Source organism: Scardinius erythrophthalmus (assembly GCF_964197995.2).
Source record: "Scardinius erythrophthalmus genome assembly, chromosome: 20".
Classification (NCBI taxonomy): Eukaryota; Metazoa; Chordata; class Actinopteri; order Cypriniformes; family Leuciscidae; genus Scardinius; species Scardinius erythrophthalmus.
Window position 1 is genome coordinate 32903517 of NC_138240.1, and position 23128 is coordinate 32926644.

The 23128-nt window shown below is 37.7% G+C and overlaps 1 protein-coding gene across 1 annotated transcript in view; it reads right to left on the minus strand.

Annotated features, from left to right (window-relative positions):
• Nucleotides 1–23128, minus strand: part of egr3 (early growth response 3) — a 146866-nt gene that overhangs the window by 22175 nt on the left and 101563 nt on the right. Inside the window, exons 5-6 of the mRNA XM_081349971.1 lie at nt 17039–17084; nt 15440–15556 (exon numbers count right to left, since the gene is read on the minus strand). Of these exons, the coding sequence (XP_081206097.1) occupies nt 15440–15556; nt 17039–17084 (163 nt within the window). The remainder of the gene's footprint in view (nt 1–15439; nt 15557–17038; nt 17085–23128) is intronic.

Sequence of the window (23128 nt, forward strand, 5' to 3'; positions counted from 1 at the left end):
TTCAAAAAATGAACTAAATCTTGAATGCTTTAGCGCACAGACTCCAGTTTCGTTTCTTTGTAGAGACAGATTGTAGCTGAAAAAAGTTACAAAAGTGAAACTAAAAAAGGTCATAGAAGTTTATAATTATGAAAAATGCACAAAAATACTGTTTTAAAATTTTATATGAAAATTACTCTAAAAATGTGAGAAAATCAAAGCCAGAAATCTAAACAAGCTGTGTGTCTTTCAGTAAGAATATGTTTGGGCGGAGTACCAAACGCTTCCACTAGATGAAATTAGTCTTCCATTCATTTCTAATAAAAGTGCGACTATTTTTTTCCTAGACAAAATTTTTAACCTTTTCGAATCTTTTTTTTTGTGTGTGTGTGTGTGTGTGTGTGAGTGAGTGTTCACACTGCAAGTGCCAAAACCTTTACCGAGTTTCACACCAGGCATTCTGATGACGTAAAAAAAATCCCTTAAATCATTTTCAGTAAAACATGACCAGCGCCCGAGGGTTAAAAGTCTAATATGAATGAAATAGGCCACTTAAGTGTACTTTGTAATAATGGTGTCACGTTTATGTTCAGTCAGTTTCACTTTCGTGGACTTTTAGTTTGTTTCTCTTCAGTCACGTTTCCCTTGTTCTTTCGTTCATCACAGTAGTTTGTCATCAAGTTCATCAGCATGTGTGTTTAAGTTCGTCACCTTCACTCAGTGTGTGTCCGGTCTCGTTCATGTTAGCGTCTGTGTTAGTTGTGTCTGTTCTAAGCCGTCTTGAATCATCATCTTCTGCTTCTTCATCATCTGCCTGCACCTTGCTGACCAATGGCAATTTTAAAGTTTTCATTTTAGTGAGCCTTCAGACACACAAGCTTCAATAAAAATGACATTAAAGTATATTTGAGTTTATCATAAATACCTTTCATTTGACAGTAGACCATATTAAACCATTTTTAACCAAATAAAATACAGACATACTTAAGTTGTACTTAAGTATATTATTTCCGTAACAAGCAATGCTAAAGTGTACTTTATTCACATTTCGCCTTCATGTAGTTCCAAACCTGTGTAACCTTCCTATTTCTGCAGAACACAACAGAAGATATATTGAAAATGCCTCAGCAGTACAGTGTCATATTTTTTGGACCCCACTGACTTTCATTATATGGACAAAAACAGTTGAATCATTCTTCAAAATATCTTCTTTTGTGTTCTACTCAACAAAGAAAAGTCATACGTTTGGAATGAGAGAATTTTAATTTTTTGGGTGAGATATCCAAAAGTTAAGATTTTGTTCAGTGAAGATTTTTGTATAACTAGGTGAAAGGGAGAGGTGTGTGTGTGTGTGTGTGTGTGTGTGTGTGTGTGTGTGTGTGTGTGTGTGTGTGTGTGTGTGTGAGAGAGAGAGAGAGAGAGTGAAAATCAAGTGTGCATATGACTCATTGTGTGGTGTGTGTGAAGATGTTAGGTTCTCTCTAATTGAGTGTTAGAAATGGAGTAAAGTGACCCAGCATTATGAGGCCATGTGACCTTTAGGCCTCTGAACCTGAGAACATGAGGAGATAATGTTCCGCCTCTGCAGATCATGATCCCTGTCTGACCCCACTACAGTCAGGGCATCTATCACACACACACACACACACACACACACACACACACACACACACACACACACACACACACACACACACACACACACACACACACACACACACACACACACACACACACACACACACACACACACACACACACACACACACACACACACACACACACACACCTCATGAGAGGAGCACCTGCAGGATTTCATCTGAGGGTTTGCATAAATGTTGTTTTCATGTTCAAAATTGAACTCTGAATTCAAATTTCATGTTCACATTTCAACTCAGAGAGGAGTTTTCATTTTCACTATAAAATGATCACAATTTTAACAGTAAACTACTGTAAAATGCTACAATAACAAACAGTTAATTAGTTAATGGTTAGTTCCCCTTTACTCTATACAGTGAAAAACTAACAAATTGAATGGGAAATGTCATGCAATTTTACAGTAAAATACTATTAAATTTACAGTTTTTGAAATTGACATTCTCAGATCTCCCTGTGGGATGCTTCAAATTTGATGGCTTTTCACTTAAATTATGTTTCTTATTAGATTTTTCTTATCAGTTATGTACATTCGGGTTTTATATTACATCTTATGTTGCTAGATTGCATTATTTTGGTCATGTGTGTTGCCAGGATGCTGTTTTGTATTTGTGTGTATGACACTGTGTGCACCTGATATTAATATTTCCCTCAGCGTGTGGAAAAACTGCTTGTGATGAACTTTTATTCATCACTTTCTCTTCACTTCCTGTGTTTTTTGGTGGTTGTCAGTGTATTGTAAAGATACAAAAAAGGTTGGTATATTAACATTATATTGGTTCATTAAATAAGCTTTTTATTGTAAATTTAAGTTCAATCCATAAAATCTAAAATGTTACTACTGTATTTTTTATGGTAAAATAGATTTTTTTGGACACACTTTTGTTTGGGGAACACATATTCTACGACTTTTGTTTATTAATAGTTAGTAAGGTAGTTGTTAAGTTTAGGTATTGTGTGGATTAAGGGATGTAGAATATGATCATGCAGAATAAAACATTAATATGTGCTTTTTGAGTATTAATAAACCACCAATATCCTAGTAATATGCATGCTAATAAGCAACTAGTTAATAGTGAGAATTTGACCCTAAACTAAAGTGTAACCACCATTTCGTTTAAGTGTATGTCTTGCATTCATGTAACTATTACACATTTGAGACTCTTCACACCAAACCATCGATGAGAGAAGAATAAAGGTGTCTCTAGACACGCTTTAAATGCTTTAAAACGTGACACAAAGCAATGAAATGGTGTCTGTTTCACTGACTGAGAAACCGCTTCAGAGATTCAGTGAGAGAGCGGTAAGAACAAATACGAATCGATTCAGACCTCTTTGCAAATTCATCGAAAATATAGAACCGGCCTCAAAAGAATGATTCACTCACGTATGGCTGGCATGGACAGAACCAGGAGAAGGTTTCTCAGGTCAGTCGATGCTGCACGTGCCACTAACCCATAGACCTGTTTTATGGTCTGATCGGTTAGAATGGAAATAGCTCGACAAGACAGCTGCTTTAATGTAACATTGATGTCTGCAGGACAAAAATATGTGGGATGAGTTTATACTATCCCTAAGTATGAGCAATAGTGTGCCGGCAAACAGCACTAATACAGACATCTTGATGAGGAGCACGAATCTCCCGCAACCGAACTGAATCACAAAAGCAGTGAGTCACAACTCAACTATGCCTGCATTACGACAACGTGACATCAGTTCAATCCAGCGAGGAGGCAAGTGTTTTCTTGATCTGTTTATAAAAGCCCAGGCATCCTTCAGTGTATCCAGCTCACAGTTTATTCAGGACTCAGAAATAGGCCGGCGGGGAAGCCCCGATGTAAGCTGTGGTTAACTAGGGAAATAGCCCATCAGTTTGATCCTCCGCTGGTACTGGTAACAGCTCTCGATGCGATGTCATCATGGAGTCAAGGGGGCGGAGTGATTTACAAACGCCTCTAAAAATAGTGCGTCTCTGTGTGTTTGGGTTAATTCGGTCTCTTTCCACTCCTCAGTCTGTCGACTCATGGAAAACGGAGATAGGAAGTGGGGAGTGATGCGGCACTTTCTTCCTCTGCTCGACTCCACCCTTTCTTGTCTGTCTTTTGATTTGTGCAATACAGGAAACCAAGTCTTTACGCGGTAAGATGTCTTTGTTGCTTGAAAGAGCACTTTTCGTGAGGCGTACATGCAGTATGCGCCGGTGATAATGCGACTGGTGAGAATTAATATATTAATGTAACAAATTAAAGTCACTTTTAGTCACTTTTTATTGGCAAACAATAGAGGAAATTAATAGAGAGCTAATGGAAGGTCGAAGAAAGACAATATATTTTGTTGATCCTGGAACAACATTTCTGTCTGAAAACATAGTCCCTATCCTTAACCCTTAACCTAACCCTAGCCATAATTCATCCCTCAAATCAAAATGAAATGATAGGTGATTAACACTGATGTTGGAGCACCTAACCCTAACTGAAAGCCTAAACTTGACATAAACTGTGAAATTGGTTGTTGGTTCCAAAGATGTTGTAGTTGGTGACGTTAACCGAACTGACCACCAGGCCACGGCTCTTACATTGGCCAGGCTTTTTAACACTGTGGCTGAATAGTGTGCTGAACTTTTAAGTGGCTGAATAGTGTGCAATAATGTAAATGATATAGTTCTGGTCCTGAATTCTGATTGAATTGGATTTCAGAAGTGCTAAAATAAACAATATAATGTCAGCTGATAATGGATTTTTTTTTTTTTTTTTTTTTTTAAGAAACAAGACACTCAATACACTACTGTTCAAAAGTTTATTGAACGGTACATAGTGTTGAAAGTTTATAGTAATATATTTTTGAAAGACGTCACATTAATATTAATATATTTCAAAATGTAATTTACTCCCATGGATTTATTGTCACCTTTGATCAATTTAAAAACTAATAAATCGTACTGACCCTAAACATATGAACGGTAGTGTCGGATCTAAAACGTCCTTTAGTTGTGACAATTTAGCAAGACTATTTTAACATTATTGCTTAATATTATGTGTGTGTGTGTGTGTGTGTGTGTGAGTGAGAGAGAGAGAGAGAGAGAGAGAGAGAGAGAGAGATTGTGTGTGTGTGTGTGTGTGTGTGAGAGAGAGAGAGAGAGAGAGAGAGAGAGAGATTGTGTGTGTGTGTGTGAGAGAGAGAGATTGTGTGTGTGTGTGTGTGTGTGTGTGTGTGTGTGTGTGTGTGTGTGTGTGTGTGTGTGTGTGTGTGTGTGTGTGTGTGAGAGAGAGAGAGAGAGAGAGAGAGAGATTGTATGTGTGTGTGAGTGTGTGTGTGTGTGTGAGAGAGAGAGAGAGAGAGAGAGAGAGAGAGAGATTGAGATTGTGTGTCTGTGTGTGTGTGTGTGTGTGTGTGTGTGTGTGTGTGTGTGTGTGTGTGTGTGACTGGTAAAGACTGGTATATTCTGCTATATTTGATGTGGGCATCACCCTGTCTGAAGCCTGTAATACTGACATGCTTGCAGGAGGTGTCTGTCTGTCTGTCTGTGTGTGTGTATGTGTTTGTGAGAAAATATTCAGGAGTTCTTGCTAATGTATACAGAGCTAATGCTAATGTATACAGAGATTTGTTAAAAATGAATTCACTCCAGCATTGCTGACTCTCATTCTCAGTTTTCATCAATCTCAATAGAAGAAGGGCTGTCAAATGAAAGGGGCTATAAACTTGTAGCATTTTATTAATGAGACCAATTATAATATTAGTCAAGGCTTCTAGAACCTAACACGTTTGTAACACTAACAGTTTAATAATACATTTAAATAGGTATTTGTGACTCTGGAGGAGCCATTTTTGAATGGCTGTCCAAGAACCGGATTTCATCAAGTACAACATGTTCCTGCATGTTAATTCCAATTTGAGGGACAAGCTTACAGTTTATGTCAGGTTTAAGCTTAAAACCAGTGTTAGGTGCTTCAATCTCAGTGTTATTCACCTATCATTTCCCTCTGATTTTAGGGATAACGTATGGGTATGGTTAGGTTTTGGGGTAGGGCCTACATTTTCGGAATGTTTTTCCAGGACTAACAAAATATGTTGACCTGGGAACGCGTCTAACTCTGCAAAATCAGGACGCGTGTCCAAGGCAAAAGATGCTTTCCGGTGCAGTTACAGCATCCACCAGCAGGGGCTAATGCAACTTTCCAACATCTTGCTTTATTTTCACCAAATGAATGCGAATCGAGAGCGGGAAACCCACAGCAGGGGTCCAGTGTGCCGTTGCAGGTGCTACTGGACTGTACGGTGAAGCCGGTCAAGGAGTGTTTGATTAATGACTGAATCAGTTAGTGGGAGGAAGACTTGTGTGGGTCCATTACTACACAGCAGTGCTGCTAATGGTTTCAATTACATCCCAGTAACCAGTGCTGAGCTCACACATTTCTGCTGAAGTGGACTTCGAGCGCATGGCAGGAGTCTCGGTGAAAGTGCATGTGTCATCATGCAGAACTGAACAATGTCTTGGAGGAAAACGATACTTAATTAGCCCAGACTTTTACAGTCACATGCCTCATTTCCAGGGGATTTCTAGGAAAGCATTGCACTTTTATACATCAAAACTTGATGGTCCACAAGGTAGTGCGCACACATCAAACACATCCATCTGCACTTAACTGGAGGTGGAGCGGAGAAGAAAGAATTCCTCGGCTTCCTTCATTTGGCCTGTTTATCCACCGATTGCCATTTAAAAGTAATTGAGCATTCTGATGAAATAAAATGTATGTAACGGCAACAAATAAAATTATGTTCACTCTACAAGCGGAGCAAAATTATAAAATATAATATTAATATAATACGTAAATGTAATACAATCTGTTCAAAGGTTTGGCGACAATAAGATTTTTTTTAAATCCAAGGCTGCATTTATTGGATCAAAAATACAGTAAAAGCAGTAATATTGTGAAATATTATTACAATTTAAAATAACTCTTTTCTATTTTAATATAGTTTAAAATGTAATTTATTCCTGTGATCAAAGCTGAATTTTCAGCATCATTACTCCAGTCTTCAGTGTCACATGATCCTTCAGAAATCAGTCTAATATGATGATTTGATGCTCAAAAAACATTTCTTTATTATTAGCAATGTTCCAAAACCATGATGCATTTCTTTTTTCAGGGTTCTTTGATTAGAAAGTTCAAAAGAACAGCATTTATTTGAAATAGATATAAATGTCTTTACTGTCATGTTTGAGCAATTTAATGCATCCTTGTTGAATAAAATAATATTGATCCCGAAACCCCAAACGGTAGTGTACAGTTCATATTAGGCGTTCTGCAGTAACGGAATGTAACACATTACTTTTAATAGTAACATTCTCGCCCACGCTGCATGATTTTGTGTCAACTAATGAGTAAGACACAAAGTTACTTTAACACAGATGGTGAAGTATTAATGTCTTTTCACTTTTCCCCTTCCAGAGCTATGTTATCACTCTCCCAGTCCTCCTTTCTCAACAAATATGAGTCAGTGTGAGTAGGCCATGATCTCTGAACTAACAGTGTCGAGCAGAGAAGTGCTGACTCTGAGATGCTGGACTGATTTCATTCTTTTGAAGTACTCACACTTCAAACACCAGCACTGTTGCCGCTCTTGATTTCACTCCACTCTCATTGTCTTATGCGATGATGGCTCAGCTGTAGCTGTGGTTGGCAATATAACCTCACTGATGGAGTGCAAAGATACAGAGTTCATAAAGTATAAACACATTTAGGGTCCTATCTTGCACCCGACGCATAGCGGACTTTTCCCTCCACAGACGCACGTCGGTAAACTAGGGAATGAACTTGCGCTCCCGGGGGCGGTTCAGCGAAAAGAGGAGGCGTGTTCCGGCACAAACGTTCCCTGGTGCTATTTTGCAGTTTCAGAAAACAATTCCGCCACTGACCAGGAAAAACTTAGTCTAAAGTCAGTGCCGCATTATTCAGATGCTATTTTAAGGGCGCATGCTGTAATGTAGCGTGTGCAGAACGCGCATACACTTTGCTTCTCTCATCTACACAGACACAGCAGTTCCCATTTTTGCAAATCATACATAATTACAAGGAAAAATATTACCACACGAGGGAAATCATTGTTGTGTCCATGAAGATAGGCATAAAAAAAATAGGCATAAAAAAAAAATAGGCATAAATCTAGCTTACACATTTAACCATATTTTTATGCGCCTGTTTAACCGAAGCTAATTTGGGTGGGTTTCTCCCATCCCCAATGTCACTTCTCTGTGTTCTACGGCCCTGACGAGAACGTCGGTCTCCTCGGCTGTGAACCGCTCCTGGTGTGCATCTGGCAAAACTGCCATTATAATAGCAATCCGCCATGGAACAAGCGCGCCTGCTCTTAAAGGGAATGTGAGATGACGCTCTGATTGGTTTATTTCACGTTACGCCCAAACCACACCTATGAGTAATGTAGCGACTTCAGACCAACCCATTTTAGATTTGCGTCGGGCGCAAGAGTCATTTATCCCGCCGGTATAATAGCAACAGCGCCTGAGATCCGCCCACAAAGTTACTTGCGTTTCGCGCTTGAAAAATTAGAAAACAGCTCATTTATTCGTTTTTTCCACACACAAAAAATAAAATAAAAAAATAAATAAAAAGAATTCTGCTTGATTTGACATTTTTAGGTTGAGGGGTAGAAAATGGATAAACGAATTCAATATTCGATTTTCACACGTGGGCGGGCATGAAACGCACCTTTCTGCTGAATGGTCAACCAAAGATCAACACGTGATCTTCCAGTTTCGTGCAACAGAATAATAGTCCTCCGCTGCTGGACGGATTATCAAAGTGTTTATTATAAATAATCTCTCTCATCCAACAACCGGATTAAAGGTCCTTGCACACTGAATCCGAAATTCTCGTCCGAAATTTTCGCACGTTAAAAAATAAATACGACCTCACGTTGTGTCTGTAATACACACTGCCTCCAAAACTTTCGTCTGTCATAAAAAATTCGGATCGGGTTAAATTTTCTGTGTTTTTCGCATTCGTAGCAAGCATTTTGAGAGGTGTTTTGACAATTTAGAGCCACCGTACAAGCAAACGCCAAAATCCAGAACTGATTAGGATCAATTGGTTAATGGAAATTGGAGGTCTTCTTTTTAATATGTGGCTAACAAAGCATCAAACTGAGCCACTGTAATCCTGAAGTTAACTTTGAAATCGCTCGGGATAATCCCGCAGCTTCTTGATAAAGTGGAACTCTACTTCCTCTCTATGCAATCTAAGGATTGGATGGACCCAATATTTCCTCTTTTTTTTCTCTTTTTAAGAAGAGAGAGAAGACAACAAAATCATCCTCACTGCTTGAATCCGTTTTGTTTTGTGTGTGTTTTTTACACAACAGATTGATTAATGCGCATCGGACTCATTGTGCAAGGTTTCTTTGGGTGAGGAATTTTTTAGGATGATTTTTTTACGAAAAGACGCATATGAAAATTTCGTACACAAGTGTGCAAGGACCTTAAGGAATGCTTTGACACAAATCACACTGGTAAGGGCCTAAAGGGTTTTCTTCTCTATAGGCATGGGTTCGCCAGAGAAATATTAGCTGATTTTTTTTCAGAAATATTGATGTAGGTTATCTCACATCTGCACCCACATTACCTATCAGCCTACTTCTTTGGCACATCACTAATTTTATTTAGCTGTAACTATCACAATCTGTGTGTCAAAGCTGTGTGACCCACTTGACAGCACGGAGCAGATGATTTTATGTTATAGTGAAGCGCAGACCAGTATCGATTTAAGTGTAAATATGCAGCAGTCATAACTTTTAGTTTAGCAGCACTCTGAGTTTTGAACAAGGGAAGTTGAAATATGATAGATATAAAAATATATAAATGACATTATTTTGTATCAATGTCAGTTTACAATCACGGCACATCAATTGTTTTGGTTCTTTTTCTATTCGTTTTTTGTAGTTGTTTTGTTACATATGTACAGTTAGTAAACGTATAATGCCATGAATAGATGTGTGCCATTCTAAAACAGCATCACATACTTTAACAAAAAGTTCACAAGTTCATGATCTTTCAATTCACAACTCATGTCACACAGGTAAAGCATCTAAATGAAAGAAGGGCTCCCACACACTCAACGATGAGAGAGACAGTAAAAATATCCCTCTCTCTGAGACAACTCCACCGGCAGCGTGTGTGTGTGTGTGTGTGGGCAGCGTGAGTGTGGGTGGGAGGGTGTTTAGGGAGAGTACAAAGTAGTGGGTTGTACGCCCTGTGTTTGAGTCTGAAGGCCAGCGTGTGAACAGACGCCGCCGTGCCAGCTGGCAGCTCGAGGACGCCGGGCACTACGTGCCCATTTGCCACCTCCGCTTGGCTTGACCCGTGGCCTGTGAAACCCCTGGCACCGAAACGGCCATTGAGAAGAATACGGGACACAGAGGAGGCGTGGGGATTCCCCACCAACACACTTCTCTCATGCCCACTGCCGCCCGCATGCCATCCAATGCCAATTGTGTAACAACCAGCTGTCACTGTCCTTTCCGTGACCCACATTTTTCTTTCTACCCACACACACACACACAAGCCCGGCCCTGAAGTCTGTACGGCACCTCTCCCTGTACGCTTGAAGATCAAAGCTGAGACTGAAATTGAGTTGAGCTCAGCATCAGGGGAAATGGAGTATCACCATTAGAGCGCTGTGTGTCGAGAGAAGAGTCGGGGAAGTGGAAAATGATCATTAGATGTCTCCACACCCACAGTCAAATGCTCCAAGCCCTCCAATTAGATCAATTAGTCAATCAATGTCAGCAGAACATGAAAGATGGGTACCGGTTACAGGCCACACGCAAATGAAACGCACGTTTGTAGTTGAGACCGCCACATGGGCGCAGAAACGCTCTGTATTAAAGAAATGCTTTACCCTAAAATGAAAATGAAAGGTTTATAGTTAGATTATAGTTTATAAAGTTCTAAATATGGATATTTTTCTTACAAAAACACATCACTTCGCTTCAGAAGGCCTTTATTAACCCCTGGATTACTTTTATGATGGATGGATGGATGCACTTTTTGGGCTTCAAAATCCAAGTTACCATTCACTCCCATTATAAAGCTGGGAAGAGCCAGGATATTTTTTAATATAACTCTGATTGTGTGGCTGATAGAAGAAAGTCATATACACCTAGGATGGCTTGAGGGTGAGTAAATTATGGGATAATTTTCATTTTTGGGTAAACTAACCCTTTAAGTCATCATTTATTCACCCTGGTGTTGTTCTAATGTTATTCCTTTTATGGACCACAAAAGGAGAATTTTTTAAAAAATGTTGCTTGTCCATATAATGGCAGTGAATAGCAACTAGCATCAAGCTTTTTAAGAAAATATGGTAAAGTATCACAGAATGATCCCATGAAACACATATCGTATATTCCAAGGATTTCGTGAAAAACAAACCAAAATTGTACGTATTATTTAATGAAATTCTTGACCTTGGCCGTTGGTCTTCTGTGCACTACACGGAGTGCAGACTCTATTAGTGCCGCAGTTCACTTCGACTCACCCAGAAAAAGCACACAAGTTGTGAGAAATCAAGACTAATAAATACATGACATGAAATAAAATGCCTATAAATCACAAAAAAGTATCTGTGTACTTTCTCTACAAAGTCAAATAACCCAACTGAGTCAAAAATAGTCTTTATTTCAGTAAACGCAAAACACAGGAGAACGCTGGAGATGACTAACGCATACCACACCTAATGCTTAGAAACAAACAAGGGCATAATTAGTACCCAAAGAAAACCAAAACTAAACAGAGCAGGAAACAGGAACTAAAGGAAACAGAACAGAATGTCAAAATAAGAGTCCACATAACAGAACATAAACCTGACAATAAGCAACTCTACAGAAGATAATATATAGTGTCATTATTCAGCTCAATTCAGTTTAAAAAAAATTCACATCTGATAGTGTCAGTGCATTTAAATCAATAACATACCTGAATATTAATTTACTATTGGTCATACATATTATTAATAATAACTTCAGTTACATTGGCATTATTTGTGCTACAAACATGAACATACCTCAAATTGTGCGGTTTGTTTGTTGAGGTGTGCTATTTCTGTTCTAAGCAATCAGAATTAAGGCCCGTTCACACCAAGCATGATAGCTATAATATATATTGTTCTACATATAACAGAGTAGCAGATTTCACACCACCACAACACCGTTGGAATCACTTTCAGAGCGATTATTTTCCAGATGATAAATGATAAAACATTGACAGCCAATCAGAATCCAAAACACAAAACATACAAAAAATATCTCATACTTAATTACTTTTTTGACTTGAGCCAGTAAAGAAATACCTTCCAAAACACGCTAGCAACCACACACAGGACTAGAACGACCCATATTTTCTGCAAAGATCTGACATCATGTTCCTCTAGTCAATGAGACAAAGGGATCAATTATCTCTGGTAGATTGCAGATGAAAACAAAGACCGCTGAGCAGGAAAACTGAGGAGTATTATGGCTAGTATGCATTATGCATGGAGAGTGATTGTAATATCTTCTAATTCCACTTTTTAGGGCTGATATAGAGACTGCTGCAACAATTTGATCAGAATACAATACACATACAGGAAATGACTCGAGGGGTCCGCTGCATGACATCATTTTGGCCTGATCAGAGCCAATGAAAAATACTAATGAGAAAATGATTAGGAAATCAAATTAGGCATCAAGATAACAATATATGTTTTGGCCAAATCAGACGGGATTAGAACATGGGCTGGACAAAAATCATTAATTATTTGTTTTCCTGTTTTAGTTTCAAATAGTGTGATGCTTCATTTGACTCTTATTTTATTAAAACAACATTTTAAAGAGGCCGCTGCTTTTAATCCATGTAAATCAATGTCATATTAGCGCGAGTTCCAGTCTGCCTCATGTCCTGATCCCGTTAGAGATACTATGTTTAATAAAGGCAAACGGCCATCAAACTAAATGGCCTGGCAGTTAGCATGTAGCTGTGGTGCTCATGTGAGCAAAGCATGTTCAAATTCAACTCAACATTTCCAAAGCCCATTTCAATTTACAAATTATTTTCTGTTCTTTCTACTTTCCTTCCAATAAAACAAGCAAAGAAAAATGAAGAAAAAAAAAAGCCTTTGTCTTCGTTGTTTTGTCTTTTAATTGTATGGGGTGATGGTTTTCTTCACAATCACCTTAGCTTAATTAGCTAATTGTTTCCTCTAACAGAACCAATCACAGGGGAACAGACTTTTCTCTGTGCAGTGAAAGTAAAAGTTTTTTTTTTTTAACAAAACATACCTATAACCATTACACCATATCCTAACCATAAGTGACTCGATAAAGGAACAATCGATAAGTCATTAAGGGTGTAAAATACTCATTTTATTTGATTACTATACTTAAGTATTATTTTGGTAAATTTTGTACTCTACTCAAAGGCAAATTTCAACTGAGTACTTGTACTTTTACTTAATTGTATTTCTAAAGAAAAATATAACACTTTTTACTGAAAACATGAATGAAACCTTCTGAATCCAACAGTAAAAATCCCTCATACTAACATACTAACATTAAATATCTATGAATTTACTGTTTAAATACATGTTGTTCTGAAAAATGTAAAATGTTACTGTTGAGTCTGCATGTATGTATATAAGCATATTGTATCACATGGTTAAGTACATAGTAATTAAGACCACCTAATATAGTGTGACCAAACATTTTAGTTCATTCACTTTGCATAGAAACAATAACTGCTTTTATTTTTGCTAGGTTACTTTTACTCTTTTTAATACTTAAGTGCAACTTTTTCACTTTCACTCAAGTATGTTTTTGTCTAGATACTTGGACTTAATTCAGTAAACGTTAATTCAGTATAATTTTCAAGTTTTATATTTTATAAGCAACAGAATTTTTGTCAATAGTTTAGTTTCTACATTTATTTTTTTGTGCTGGGTAGTCCCGCCCATTGTCAAATCTCATTGGTTTAAAATTTCGCGCTTGTTGTGTTCTGTTTTCCGGTTTGTATTTCCACAGCATGAAGGAAAGATCTTACGAATTTATGAATGATCCGCTCGTTTTAAAATCTTCCCGGTCTATTGACATTTGTTATGACATTTGTTATGTATCCGCTTCAAACAATACAATGCTCATGATAACGTTCGATTACTCAAAAATAAGTAAAACCACTTCACCAGCTAATTACTCTTCGCCAGCGATGCCACAGGGCTACCGCAAAAAAGGAAGTTCAAAGACAAAATTTGGAAGATGGCTGCACGCTTGTTTCTCTGGCGCATATGGTCTATAGTAGCTTATACACCAATAAATAGTTCTGCCGTATAGCGGTGGAAGGGCAGGTGTATGATGCTGGATACACACTGATACACAGTTCCCAAAGCAGACACACCAAATGCATTTCCATTTCCGCTATTAAATTGGCTCACTTAAGTCTGATAAGCTTTGGAAACTGTCTTGTCTTGGCTCTCAAAGATCAAACACTTCCTATAATTCATAAGGCCATCTGTACAGGAAGCCACATATGCAGCTGAAACCAACAGAACCTTTCAATAGGTACAGAGACCAATGGAAAAACATAATTAGTAATAAAGAGAACTAGTTCAAGTAGTGACTGATACAAGTGCTGAATGTGACGAATGGTGTAATATGACAAATGTGACTTAATGCAATTTGCTGTTTTTGTACCAAGATGTTTGCTGCCATCAGGACAGCCGTGGTCATCATAAGCCATAAAACAAGAGAAGAATAATTGGATCATGTCGGTAATGGGAGCAGTTCACAGTCTCTGTAATTGTGTGAATTGCATTTTTTATTTTGAAAAGCAATATAATAATAATAGCATGTCATGTGCAGAAATGTATCAAGTAGGAATATATTAGTGTGTGTATTTAGTCTTCAGTGTTATTGGCACTTTTCAATTCACCTCTTTTATGCGATCAATCATTCAGATATAAATGTTAAATTACAGAGCAATTACATACAATATAAATTAGAGGGAAATGTCAATGTCTTGCTCTGTGGTATTTGTCATTTCACGTCGAGATGTTAATTACAAGTTATGCTGAATGGCAAGACCGATATTTTCAGGAAAATCAAAAATAGGTGGCCGCACAGTATGCAAGTGTTTGTGTGTATGTTTTAGACGTGTGTTTAAAGTTATGTGTATTGAAAGGATAGTTCACCCAAAAATCTCAACCCATATTAACTTATTTTACATGCACTTATAATGCATTTATTGTGTACATACATTGTACATGTCTGTATTGACATCTGTCATTTCACACTGTTGACCCTTGACTTACCCCTTACCCCTTAAACCTATACCACCAAACCTGTCCTAACCTTACCTATATCCCACCTCAACAGCAGTGGTTTTTGCAAAGTGTTTTGCAACACATGAACACAATAAATACACTGTACCTTTTTATTTCTCTGTACACAGTAGTTAAAGACACCTAATATAAAGTATGACCCTTTTTTCTTCAGTGGAGCACAAAAGCAGAAATGTTTCACAATGTTCATGCTGCTAGTTTCCATGAAATTAAATCATAAGGTGACCTAGGGCTGTCAAGCTCCAAAGAAACACCATAAAAATCACCCATAAACGTCATGCATTATATAAAGGAAGGTTTGGATTGACTTGAGGGTGAGAAAATGATCCCATACTCCTCATTTCTGGGTGAACTATCACTTTAAAATCCATACACACAGTGTGTTGTGGCTAAACCCATTCCAGCGTCTGTGTGATTACCCAGTGAGCTCTTCTCCTGTGAGCTGAGAGACAAGGTCTGGTCTTCAGGCTGCTCAAACACGAGGAACTGGTAGCGGTGGAGCCCAGTGCCTTGAGGTGGAGTGGGGCGGGTGTATGCTAATGAGGAAAAACAAGCACAAATCTGTTTTAGAGCTCCTGCTAGAATCTGTTTTCAAATGGTTTATGTTACAGCTCAGAACCGAAAACTAGACTTTAACGTTTGGTGCCTGTCCATGTAAAACTGTGTGGATACTAGGGTACGTCCACAGCCTGAGGCCTTGTTTACACCTGGTATTCAGAAGTGTTTCGGTCGACCCGATCACAAGTAGACGAGGGAGACACATTCCCGTTACACCTGGTGTTTTAATCTGTCTCTTAGTTAACATTAACTTAATTAACATACAGAGCAGCAGCTTTAGTTTCTGCTCAAGACCAGCCGAACCCTGTGAGTGTGTGTTAGAAATCAGGATTGGTGAGAGAACATTGTGCTTCAAACTAAACTTGGGTCAGCAGACGTCAAAGTTTAAATCCCGTCTGGCTAGAGCTCTTCCCATGTTTACGCATTAGGTGAGTTGGCGTAGAGTAGGAGGTCTTTTGTGGCTGTTCCAACACATTTGACCACATGAGCGTTTACACTAGGAAAGCAATCCGGTCGAATGGGTTTTCAACTACCTCTGGAAGTGGTATTTTAGACCCGTTTACACCTGTATTTAGGCTCGTCCACTTGTGAGCCGATCGACCAAAACGCATCTTAATACCAGGTGTAAATGTTGCGCAGAAACACTGGAAAAATAATGAAAAATGTGTTTAGTGATCAGAATTTCTTTCTGTCCAAAAGCTGTTTAAAAGTTTTTTTTTTTAAAGAAATCAATACTTTTGTTCAGCAACCAAGCACAATGTTCTCTCATCATTCCTGATTTCTAACACACACTCACAGTGTTCGGCGTGATCTTACGGCTGCAGAGCAGAAATGAAAGCTGATGCTCACTGTATCTTTTTCCATCGTCTCCAGTGCGTTATTATGTAAATTGCATGAGCTTATTTTGTCCATTAGATTGAAAGATCTGAAAAAGCCCATACATTTACTCACCCCTAGACCCTCCCCTCGAAGAAATCATGACAGAAGTGTTTGAAAGTGGACAGAAGAGACGGATTAAAACACCAGATGTAAATGGGAATGTGTTTCCCTCGTCTACTTGTGATCCGATCGACCAAAACGCATCTTAATACCAGGTATAAACAAGGCCTTAGAAAAAAATTGCTATTGTTTTAATTATAACTAAATGTTTATTTAGTCAGTCTATCATAGTTAAATCATTTAATTTTGCTAAACCCACCCCTCACTGGTTTGTAAAAACAAAAACTGTTTGGTCACTTTGCATGTCAGTCAGAGCATCTCTTCTTTTCTGAGTGGGCGGCTCTTGGCCAGAATAAGCTGCAATGTGGACTTGACATTTTGCCATTTATTCAAAGGTCTGGCTACTCAAGACTAAAAGGTCCCAAGTTTAATATTTAGGATTAGAGGCTAGTTTAACTCCAAATGTGCAATTGTAATATTCAAAACAATTTTTATTTTATTTTTTTGTAGACGACACTCACCGGATAGTTCGATGCCTCTGACATCTCCCGTCTTGAACGCTTCCCCCTGCAGAAAGACACATGAGAGAAAGAGGGTGCTTAAAGCACAAAGACACTGTTGTACATGCGCCATTGTCTCGTGTTCTATGCTTCTGAATTAAAACAATGCGAGCCTGGGGAGGTGTTGCGATTTCCTCCTTCATTCATCACCCGAGGGCCACAGAACCACAGCTTAACTGCAGCTCGGAGCCTCCAGGACCCTGACCTAACCAGGCTTAGATGTGTCGATGTCGGCCCCGCGCGGGATCTGCCATATTTAATATCCTGAGACAAAGCCAATTCCCAGGCAAATTAAGTGAGTGACTGGATTTCAGAATAGCAAATTCCCATATTATTAATTGTATATTAAGTTTTCGTTGCCTAGGAACAGAGATTCACGCTGAGCTTTCTATGAGTTGAGTTTTTTTTTTCTCCCTCCCCCAAAGGGCACTCCTATATTTGCTGTTTTAAACCCATATCCTTAAGCAGATTTAATGCTGCACAGTTTCACTGTAAATAGCCCACTGGAATATTTAGCTGATAGATCTGATTCCTCTGTGCTGAAGCTGCGGATTACAGTAGTTTAGAGTGCTTTGCTTCATACAGTAGCCCTGTGAGATAAAGCACTTAAAAAAGATGAAGAAACATACAGTAGTGAAAAAAAAAAAAAAGTTTGTGCTCAAAACCTATTTATAATGGGAAGTCCCCACTTATAAATGCCTTTCGTGGTTTGTCAGAGTGTCAGCGCTCTGCTATTGTCAATCAAGCAGACCCTGCCATTGAAACACACTACTCTCCATCACCCCCTACAGGACCATAGAGCTACTGTCCTGATCACCTTTAGGTGGGTTAAGGATCCAATAAATAGGGTATAACACTAAACACATGGTAATTAATGTAGGAATATTCAATATTATTTTCTGCATTTGTAAAAAATAAAATAAAAATTGAAGTGCTTCAAGAGTCAAAAACATGTAAAAATGTATTCCTAAAGTTATACTTATTTATTCAAAAGTCATTAAGATTTCATGTCACCGTGAAAAGCATTCCATTTTACTTCTGTAATTTGACATATTTACAAGTGAAAAATTAGAAGAAATGTAGGATGGGGAGGGGTAAATTAAAACTAAAACAATTTGGTCTTTTCATAAGCAGAGCAAGTTAATATATTTTTGAACACTTCTTTTCCCATTGGAATAAAATGCACGGATTAATCATGCGAACATAAAAAAAAGTGCCAAACATGAAACCATAAAGATGACAGAGCTATGGTCTAACTACATCTGCACACAAATATGAATTGTATGTCACCTTACACATGTTGCACAGTGAACTTCTGGAAATGAGACACGGTGCGGAGACAGTCAAAGACAATTAGTTTCACGAAGCCGCTTTGCTTCATTTGCAACAATTACATTTAAAGTAAGAGACGGCTTTATTTAGACATTCCGAAGAGTTGCGTGTTCTAGAGCCCCGTCGTCATGGCAACAGGCCGTCAACAGTGCTGGGAGGGTGAAACGCTCTTTTTTGGTTTCCCACTTGGTCTGGTTGAGATATTCGCACTCGCCCCATTGCAGAAAATCAACGCTCCTTTGTGCTGATGTATTTTGGGGAGAGTGATATTCACACTTTGCAACAAGCAAAGAAATATTCAACATCAGTGAACTGATGGGCGTATTGCGCACAGATGGCAGCATACTAGCGCGTAGAGCCATTTTAGGATGCCGATCATCATTAAAAACCTGTTGCATTTTAGAGCATTACAACCTAAGAGAGATCCCTGGGGATGTTTGAGACTGAAATTGGAGATTTTGTGCAGCCAGAATGTGTCTGACCCCCCTTAGCCTCTCGGCAGTGGAGTGGATGGATCTCTGGGAAAGAGTCACACCTATTTTTCATGACATTTACACCTGAGGACCAGCGTTCCTTGTGAGAGGCGATGTAGGCGTAACTGCAAATGCTTACAATTTGAGTGAATGTATTGGGGTTTATTGTTAGAGGAATTCAGATCAGCTCTACTGTCAAATTTCATCAACTGTTGACAGCTTAGATGGGCCCTTTTGTTCAGCAAAGTATGACAAACATGGATGCTCCAAGGACTTGAGAGGGTGAATGTTCTGTCATTTAATCACCCACATGTCATTAAAAAACATGGATGAAACCTTTTTCTTAAGAGAAACAGAAACAGGGACTATTTGATGAATATCCTGGTGGCTCTTTCCATTTATTAAAAGTCAAAGGGGGCTCGGAAAATAAGCTAAAAAAAAAAAAAAAAAAAAAAACATATATAGGGTAATTTGAAAATGTATTTTTTTTTTTTTTTACATTCTGTTTTAATGGTTAAATGAAATGAAATCATCAAGCTTGTTCAATGTAACGTTTTCTCTGAATTTTAACAAATTTGTAGGGCTATATGAAATCCGTTTTTTTTTTTCAGTATTATTTTTCCCATTTTATTATTTTTGAATTCGATTCTAATGGTTTAATTAAATTTTGATAATCAAAATGTACGTCTAATCAATTAAACTCATAACACTACGTTTATTATTTTTTAACAATAATACGGCCCTATGAAATGTTTAATTTTGTCGGAAATTCTATGTTGTCTGTTTTAATTTTATTGGATTTTTGATTTAATGTATTATTCAAAGTGTGGTGGTAATCGAACAAAGGCATTAAACAATTTAATTCATCTTTTAAAATGTAACAATTTTAAGAACCATTCATTTTTGGCAAACAAATTGCTGCACAACAGATGTTTACTAAAACATAATAAAAAACAAAAACATTAAAATAAAAAATATGGCAGAGAAATTGTTTGTTATTCCATAAAAAATGAAGGTATAAATAATATAAAATAAATACAAAGTACGTTGTACTGTTCAATTGTAATCGGTCACAATTTCTTTAGTTTCTGTGTTAATGATATGATGATAGATTTTGTGATTTAGTATGTAGTATGTATAAAATAGTATATAATGCTTAAGTATGTAGTATGTATCAGATATTAAATAGTATGTAGTATGAATTCGTGAGATTGTAGTATGTATCCAGTAGTATGTTGTATGTATGCTTGAGTATGTAATATGTATCAAATAGTATGTGGTATGTATGCCTGAATATGTAATATGTATCAAATAGTATGTATGCTTGAGTATGTAGTATGTATCAAAAAAGGGCTCCACTTGACTCGTGCACTAAATTTCTAGTGTTCCGAAATCACAAGGACACAAAACTATTTGATACATACTTGAGTATGTAGTATGTATCAAGTAGTATGTACCATGAATGCTTGAGTATGTATCAAATAGTATGTTGTATGTATGCTTGAATATGTAATATGTATCAAATAGTATGTATGCTTGAGTATGTAGTATGTATAAAAAAAGGGGTCCACTTGACAAGTGCACTATATTTCTAGTGTACTGAAATCACAAGGGCACAATTTGAACCAATTTCGTTCTTTTTTCCTCACTTCAGACTTTGACAGCTCAATTCTCCATTCAGTTTCATAAGATGAAAACCAATGGCCAGGATATTCTTCAAAAACTCTTATTTTGTGTTCCAAAGTCATACAGGTTTGTAACATGCAGATGAGGGAGGTATTTTTTTCCCTTTGAAACATAAAGCAAGATTTGATTAATGGGATCACTTGCACACTCATTTAATCAGAACAAGAGTGTGACTCCAATGGTAGTATGAGAACGTTTCAAATAAGATCCATTCATGCACTGAACAGTTGACACAGAGAACACAAGACAACACTCCAACACAAACATGAGCGTAACGCATTCTCAGAACAATAGTTATTCTGAATCAAAATAATAGCTTTGGGCAGCCATTCTCATCATGAATAAAGTCGATGACTTAACAAATCAGTAAACAGCAGATCTACTTCAGTCATTCCGCTCAGTAAGTGTTTTTTCAGAGTCACGTGTCCATCTTTGAGGGCTCTTAAAATTCTCCACAGTGGAGCAACACAAAAGAGCATCACCAGTTTGTGAACAAAAAGGGTTATACACACATATTCAACCAGCAGCAGGGCAATGGGGCAGCCGTCTTACTCCCATACGGTTAGGCAGATCCTCTGTTCTGCTTTCATTGTGGGCAGCATGTGGTTCACAGGTTGTAAACCCGGTTGAGAAGAGGGTTTTTATTCAGACTGTGAGGGCAACAGTCAGTGGCATTAAATACATGTTCTGAAAGTCTGATATTGCCACAGTTGACCTCTATTCGTTCCTGCTGGTGCAGTTCAGTGGCAAACGTGTTCTTTCAATATCACTGGCTTCAGTTACTTCCAGTTAAACAAAGGAAATATTTACTCTTTCTCAAAATGAGTTGAGACAACATCTCGCAAAGCACTGAAATGAAGTAAACAACCGGATTGATTCTGCATCTGATCAGATATCTGCCTCATCTTTTCTTCACCCTCCATCTCACATCTCACATCTAAAGTAAAAATGCCATCAATGCCTTTTAAAGATAATGGGAATAAAAACTACTGTTGGTTTTACGGCAATATGAGAATGAAAGCAGCTTTGTGCAGCTTATTGGCTAATTTTCAGGTTAAGATTGGCTCATTGATACACAAATGATGCACAATACATTTATTATTTATTATATAATGATCCTTATATAATGAATTAATTAATGAATTTTTAAGGTTACACTTTAAGGTGTTCTTGTTGGTAACTCTTTACAATACAGGTCCACTAATATGCATTAATTTGTGCTTAACTATGCACATATAATCATGTGTTAATGAATGACTCATAAAGAACTAAACCATTTATTAATGATAACTGCATCAGCAACTAATAAAGACTATATCATTAATAGATTAAGTAATATATGAATTGCTATTAATTATTACTAAAGGCAAAGCTTGAGTTAGCTAACACAACAGCCATTCAACATTTTTGGCACTGAGATCTAGCAGGTCTTCAAATTCAAATTCACAAGATGGTGCTCTAAAACTCAAGGCAACCAGCAGATCTCAAGGGGGTTTGGAGATTCATTACACTCCAGCCTCAGCAAGCTGGAGCCTCGAAATGGACATTTTTCTTGGATCTGTAACAAACTTCCAATAAAAGTAAACTTGCCCAGCATATCTCTTCATCCTTTATCAGGGGATGGATGTCATACACTATTAAAGGTGCCTCAACTATCCTATTGCACATCAAGTTCCTCAAAACATTTTCTCATGACAGGTTACTGGAGGAACAGTTCACAATCTTCAGTTCAGTTCTTCCAGGAACTTATGGGCTCCATTAAGTGTTGTTCTCCAGTGAACTGTGTGCTTGAGTTTGTGCGAGAATGACTTTTGAGGTTGTAGCAACAGTCAGGGAGGAGAATTATATTCTAATCAATGCTGATTAGTTGTGAAAAGTGCATATTAACTCTTTCCCCACCAGAATTTTTTTTAAGTTGTCAGCCAGCATCAGCATTTTTGATCATTTTCACAAAAAATCATGGCCCTAGGAATATTGAGTTGTATGAATATATGAATATCTGATTTATTTTACTGTATCAAAAGGAAGAACAGAGCCTCTGCTTTTAAACAACAACAACAACATAATTTAATTCTAGCTTCTTTCATTCTTTTTAGCAACACTTGAATGTGGGTAAGATTCATCAAAAAAAGCAACATTTTGAACAAAAAGCTGAGAAAATTGCGTTTTTGTCAAAGACTACATCCACATCCGATTCAGAACGATGATCAAATATAGATGGAGTAGATTGAGTCCATCAACACCCCCAAAGCTTCACAGTCCTATAGCTCTTCATGGGTCGATATTTCATTCAGTCACGTTAGGCAGTTTTTATGCTGTTTAATGTTTGAGTGTGTAAACAATGCTTCTATTGCTTATTTCTGCTTCTTTTTCACCTGTGTTTAGATTCTGTACTCTTTTAGAAGATGCGTAATAGTGCCCCCTACCTTATAAAAGTAAAAACATGGATTGATGGAAGATTCTGTCAATGGCGGGAGAGTGTTAACACAACAACAACAAAAAAATCCTCAGTCTTGAAATATACTAAGTGTTTCAGTCTTATGTGGCTTGAGTTTCAGTC